Consider the following 6,892-nt stretch of genomic DNA (forward strand, 5'->3'; position numbering starts at 1 on the left):
GGGAGCACTGGGTAATGACATCTAGTTGGTTCAGGCTTGGCAGTGCTTTTATTCAGCTAGGAACCATGCGATAGAATAGACGTAATAAACCAAGCTTTTATAAACCACAGGCTGCTTCTCGGGTGCCCTGAAGCAGCCTTCTGAAAAGCACTGGATGATCAGTGTTTGTGATATGGCATCCCTGTTAATGAAATATCTCAGTTCTGGGAGACCCAGTCACGCCTTGGCTCTCTCATGCAGCGAGATTTAAAATGTAGATGAGCACTCCTGTTAAAACATGATTAGGTCTAATTCCCTCTGCGTCTAATTATAAGCTGTAACCTTCTTGTTCTGTTGTCACTGTTTTCTCTAATTCTTTTACGCTCTCCTCTCTTCCTGTGCCCAACATTTTCGGGGGGTGTGACTCAGCCCTGGGCAGGGATATGCCTATAGGACACACCCTTTAGTGGCTGAATTCAGGCTACTGCATGTTTATGAGCTCACATGCCCTAACAAGTACACTTAAGCTTTGATACATCCCCAGCCTGGGTAGGCTAAGGCCTAACCAATGAATTTCAATGGCTTATCGTCTCTTTTTGAGCAGGTTTTTGATGGGTCCCTTTTTTATCACTAGGTGACAGAAACCCGTAGCGGATGCAAAACGCAATAAGCTTTCACACATTCCTTCCTAACATACATTCAGCCTTACCACAATGAGAGTGGCAACGGACGAGTCTCCCAGATTTTTTCCATTCAGTTTTTGGATTACGCAGCCTCCTCTATCTGTTGGGCCCAGACCCCACAAGCTGTCTGTCTTGCAGATGGGCCTTTTAGCCTCAGCTGGCTTTTTTACAGCCAGTGCGGTCGACTCACTGCAGAAGAGCAGTGAGCAGTCAGGCTATAGGATTAGAGAGAGGGAGAGGGCTTGCTTGCTTTGCGGCATCTTGGTTACTCTGTCTAATTAAAAAGCCTGTCTGGAGACCGAGTGTCTCTTGGCGTCGCCCAGCCCAGATCCAGAGACCAGACCAGTGGTTAATGGTGTTGGATGCTGCCTGGCCTGGTGGGGAAGGAGCAGCCCTGACCCTAAAAGCCTTCTTTTTTTTCCAGCTCATTCTGTATCTCCCTGTCCATCCACCGTGTCTGCATTTCTTTCTACTTTCTACTCTCTGTCTTTGCTGTAAAAGGACTTTGTGAAACTTCGTGCAAGATGTCCTTGAGCTTGTGTGAATTGATTTGAAGGAAGCAATATTGCAGAGTCACCATACGTACATACATACATACATACATACATACATACACACACACACACACACACACACACACACACACACACACACACACACACACACACACACACACACACAGACACACACACACACACACACACACACACACACACACAAACGCATACAAGATAAGGTGTATGCGTTGGAGCAGCAGCACAGCTATAAAGCATCTGTAGATTATCCTGCTGCTGATACAGTTGTAACAGCTGTCGTGTGCAGGGGGGAAAAAAATAACCTGAGGCAACATAGTCCCCACTGATACACAGTTAATCTGAATTATAGATGGCCGCTAAAAGAAATCCAAAAATACAGGAACAAGTATTCACACAATGCAACAGTAGCTGTAAACATGTCACGGTTATCATGGCGCAGTCTGTGTTTATCTCTCTGCGTGTCCATCCATCCCATAAGCATCTTTGTATCTCAAACCTTGTATCGAATTTTCTGACTCTTAATAATAGATGTGTTCGCTGTAAATATTTCATGGTTGGCTGACTGAAAACACATGCCTGTCAGAGATATGGAGGTAGAGGGAGGGGGAGAGGATAGTAGGGAGGGAATGGGGGAGTAACTGAGTGGTGAAGGAGAGAGAGAGAGAGAGAGAGAGAGAGTGAAATTTAATAGGCAGGGTTTTAACCCCCTCATTCTACCTTCATCAGGACGCTACAGCCACTGTTACAGGCTTACTGAGTACATATGTTAACTTGTCTCCTTCTCTTCTTTCCTCTCCTCTCCCTTCCCTGCTGCTGTAGGGCTCTCAGGATTCTACAGGAGGACAGGAGGGTTTGGTGGCCCCACCCTTTTCAGCGTTCCCTCCTCCACCCCCTCCTCAAAACGGGCTACCAGGGACAGACTTCGTCCCTGGGGCAATGTTTGGTGCTGGGGGCCAAGGTACAGCAGAGGTAGGGGCTGGTGCTAATGGAGCCACCACCACTACCACCACCAACAACAACAACATCGTAAGCACTGTGTTTATTAAAGTCTTAGTAAGATCCTGTATGATTCTATTTATTTTTATGAAATTTTGAAAGAATTCATCAGAAATTGGTTGGTGACTTTTTTTTATATGCATGGTCACCAGGATGAATACTAATGACTCTGGCGATCCCTTTCACTTAACATTTACCTCCACCAGTATATTGGCCAGGATCTGGTGAGACAATGCATATCACGATACAGGGGTTATGATTGTATATGTATGATATATTCGGATATTATAAGCATCACAATATATTGTGATCTAATTTGGGGAGTTTAAAAAGAGTCACCATGCAAACAGAACAACAGGATGTGCATTTGTATTTATCATAGCTCTTGTAACAGCCAACATCATAACCCCCAGCTTACATTTAAAACACTGCTATGTAGCGTGTAGCAAGAATTGACAGTGTCACAAATGTACCCAAAACAAAATATTGTGATTCTCAAGTTTATGGATATTTTCTTTAACCCATAACCAGCAGGCATTTTTCTTTTAAAGTGAAATATCTAAACAGCTGTTGCATTCATGGTGCCCAGTGGATGAATACCAATGACTGTCTTCCTGTAGTGCCAGCAGCAGGCAGATATGAAATATCTTAAATATAATAATAATAATAATAATAATAATAATACTTTTGAATGCATTGCCATGAACTTCGGTATAGTCAGTCTTTACCCCCGCAGGATGAATTGCAGCAGCTTTGGTGATCGCTTCATTTTCCCCATAGTTCCATCATCAGGTCCACCCCCCCCCCCCAAATACTTGGGAAAACTAATGACCTCAGCCTTAGCTGGACTTTGTGTGTAGTGCTAATTGGTAAATGTTAGCATACTAACAAGGCAAACTAAGCAGGTGAACATGGTAAACATTATACCTGCCAAACACCAGCTGTCAAGGTGCTTCCAGTCTCTGAGAGCTGCAGTAATGGCTGCAGACTCTCAGTCTTGTTGTTAAACATAAATACAAAAATCTAATTTCATTTAAGAAGCAGCTGAGATTATAATTTCATTATATAATGATATAATTTCCTCCCAACCACAGGTAAAGACAGACGAGACGTCCCAGGGGGAGGCAGGAGTACAGTGCGGTTCAGGAGGCTCAGGAGGAGGAGGCTCTGTGGGAGACCCCACAGAGGCCAAAGGGACCCCCAAACGTCTCCACGTCTCAAACATCCCCTTCCGCTTCCGGGACCCTGACCTCAGGCAGATGTTTGGGGTAAGAAGCTAGGAATGTTGTGGGCCTCATTTTTAAAGGGATCAATAAATCAGTCTAGCCACCTCGGGACCACCGCGACGGGGCTCGCTAGGGGTGTGGTTTAGAGACCGACAAAAGAGTCAAACGAAAACACAAAGGAAAGACACTCATGATTGTTCTCGTGGTGCTTGAGGGGGCAATTGTCTGCTATGTGTGTCAGTGTGTTAGCATGAGTGACGAAGTGAGAGGGAAAAAGGGGACAGAGCAGAGTTCAAGGCGAAGGGACAGCAAGAAGCTCATTGAACTGTGGGATGTTGTCTTTTGTGTAACAGTGACACCTAGTGCAAAGCGGTTGTAATTCACACAGTGCCAGAAGCCTCAGTCTTTACAGTAATGTCGTCCTAAAAGACTAAAAACCAAAACAACTCAAAGATGTAATCTACAGTTTTCTTTATATATATTTGCTAATGTCTTCCCTTGTATCTATTTGCAGCAATTTGGAAAGATTCTGGATGTAGAGATTATTTTCAATGAGAGGGGTTCAAAGGTAAGTCGACACACTGCACTTCATCTGACTGTTGACTAGTAAGAGTAACTTCCACTTTGCATGGTTTTTCTCTGTGAATGTGACACTTTGTGACATGGTATCAACCACGTGGGGAATTGTTGTTATGAAACTCCAATTATCTGTTTAACAATGTCAGAGTGCACACCAAGGTCTAAGGATTCTCCTCTCTCCCTCTCCACAATCCCTTATGATGTGCCCCTCACTCGCCGCCAACCTCTTTAACCTCTGCTGTATGCCACAGGGGTTTGGCTTTGTGACATTTGAGACCAGCGCAGATGCGGAGAAAGCCAGGGAAAAGCTCCACGGCACATTGGTGGAAGGTCGTAAGATTGAGGTAATTTTTCCTCCTCTCTCTCTCTCTCTTCTTCTGTATTCTCTCTGTACTCCCATCATAATTCTGCTTGATCACTGACTGCTAGCTAGCTCCCATCTTCCCTTTAGTGATATGCTCTGATGCAGCCCACTGGTATCCCACTCCCTGGTCCTCTGCAATGTGTTTTTCATTTTTAAATCTAAAAAGACTTCTTTCCTCCTTTTTTTTTCTGTTTTGTTTTTGTGGTGGGAATGATTGGGGGTGCAAGAACACTACTACATAAGGCATGCTGGGTACTTTTCCTCTGCAGCATTTTTTTTTTTTTTACATTAAGTTGTTTCCTCTTCACCTTTTTTTCCCACTGATGCGCAACTTGTAGCCACACTGACGTTACAACTTTTTTTTTTGCAACAATTGGAATGATGTTTGTGTAGCTGGCACCGGAGGGCACGAGAGGAACGCAGTGAAAGGATGATGCATGGCAGATTGCTGTCAGATGCTCTTATTTTCTTCCCTAGAGTAGAAATCCTTCTGTGTTCCCCTCTCCCGGTGCTGCAGCTAAGTGGTTGTGACAAGCTTATGGCTCCTGGTGCTATAGCAGCATGCTGGGAATCACAGCAACACTGACGCATGTTCACTTTATGGAAGTCTGGATTCTTACCCATGATCTGTGCACTTGAGTTTTTATGTTTGTTAAGTCTATGTGCGTTCAGGTTGTTTATTTTGATTTCATTCAATATTGTTTGTTTCTTAACTGAAGCATGTGCTGAGTATTTAAAAGCAGTTTTTCTTCTTTATTTTAATTGGGGTTTTAATCAGCCAGTTGTCCATATTGGATCTCTTGACCCACGCTACTGTAAGCCAGGATTTCTGCATGGGCTTACTGTGGTGATTTCCGTGTGTGTGTGCGCGTGTGTGTGCGCGTGTGTGCGCGTGTGTGTGCGTGCGTGTGCGCGCGAGTCAGTTCCTGCATGATGGATGAGGCTGGCTGGATCCTGTTTTAGTTCTGTACTCTCAGTTCTGCTGCAGTGTGGTCGAGAATGAAAGACAGCCACCTGCACCCACTGGTACAACATACTCCCTCCACCACCTCCACCTTCAGTCAATCAGCAAGCTGAATGGATACTGATGGAGCCAATTTACCCTGCATTAGTCTTGTGTTCAGTCAACAACCCGTGTTGTCCCCGGCATTGCTTTAACCTGATTCTCTGTTTTTCTTCCCAAGTTTTGCATGACATCAGTCACTTGTATTAATCAGCGAGCAGTATTTCAGCTGTCACATTTGCATGTATTCTGTTGTACTTGTAGTGGTGTTGGGCTGTAGCGAGTCATGTATCAGCTGCATGGGGAGCCAGCAACAGGAAGTCTGTAGAGTGTGTCTCTTTCTGTCTGTTTATGGTGCATGGGCTTGAAGAGACAAAAGGCTGGCGCAGGACAAATCGTGGATTTGTGTTTATACATTCTTTCAACTGAGGAGAAAGGGCCGGACATTTCTATTTGAGGCAATGCTATCTGGCAGTTCTCCTTTCTTGCAGATGTTGCTGTGTTACTCTTGCTTTAATTGGTCATATCATTTCAGAGTTTGTTGAACTAAGACGGCAGAAAATAACTAGTAATCATATATGTGTAATGATTCAGAAACTCTGAAATATAGGCCTACTGTATACCATGGTTATACATTAATATTCAACTGTTATCATGTGTGACCCTGCAGTTCACTGCTATCCACTGGCATGAGTTAATTTAATGTAACCTAAGTGTGCATGGTTGGTATTTGAATATGGAAATATGTCGCCTAACTGAGGCAGTACTGCAGGCAGCTAGGTGTATTTCTTGCATGTTTATTCTGTATGGCTATTTGTTGACATTAGCTTTGGTGATGGGACTGTTGACTTTCTTGTTCAATTGGCATGAAATCAGTTGCACCTGGGTACCTCTTAGTCTTGCCTCACTCATTGAAAAAAGGCTGAATAGCTGAACTCTTAATTTTTCAGTGTAAGTTTTGATTGAATAACTTAGAGATACGCTGTCCTTAACTCGAGCGCTGACATTTCTTATTCCCGGTGCATGCCAATGGGAGTTGGTTACTAGTTACTCTCATAGATGATAGCTGCCCGTAGTGTGCATGTCTGAAGCCTATATGAAATAGAAAGAGAATTGTTGTGCTCAAAGTTAAACTGTACTTGTCTTTGTCTGGAATAAAACTCTGCGCTTTGAAGAAGTCAATTTCCTGTATGCTTCCAATGTATCCATGTAAGTGGCCCAACTACAATTCACTTTGTCTCTACCTGCTTCTCTGTGATCCCATCTCATTACCATTAATTCTATATATAGAGTCCTATAGGCCTATATATAGGTGTGACAGTGTGTATCTTAGTTTGCACTCAAAAACATACACACCTCAGTGCATCTCCACCCACTCATGGCTGTTTCTGTGCGTATGCTCTAACATACATGGGTTAGACAGTCCTCACTCATAACATATATCTGCCTTGGACAGTAACGTCATTGACTTGTGTTACTTTGACTGTAGGACACCCTACAAAGCTAACGAAAATCTCAACACAAAC

The 6,892-nt window shown here is 43.7% G+C and overlaps 1 protein-coding gene across 6 annotated transcripts in view; it reads left to right on the top strand.

Moving 5' to 3' along the window:
• LOC127356524 (RNA binding protein fox-1 homolog 2) overlaps positions 1–6,892 on the top strand; it is a 44,100-nt gene that overhangs the window by 20,455 nt on the left and 16,753 nt on the right. For all 6 annotated transcript variants that reach the window (XR_007882003.1, XM_051388314.1, XM_051388315.1 and 3 more), the window contains 4 exons: positions 2,018–2,224; positions 3,289–3,462; positions 3,935–3,988; positions 4,251–4,343. Coding sequence is in view for 5 of the 6 variants with exons in the window: in XM_051388314.1 (XP_051244274.1) it covers positions 2,018–2,224; positions 3,289–3,462; positions 3,935–3,988; positions 4,251–4,343 (528 nt within the window). In the remaining variant the exon portion in view is untranslated. The remainder of the gene's footprint in view (positions 1–2,017; positions 2,225–3,288; positions 3,463–3,934; positions 3,989–4,250; positions 4,344–6,892) is intronic.

Source organism: Dicentrarchus labrax, unplaced genomic scaffold, assembly GCF_905237075.1.
Source record: "Dicentrarchus labrax unplaced genomic scaffold, dlabrax2021, whole genome shotgun sequence".
Classification (NCBI taxonomy): domain Eukaryota; kingdom Metazoa; phylum Chordata; class Actinopteri; family Moronidae; genus Dicentrarchus; species Dicentrarchus labrax.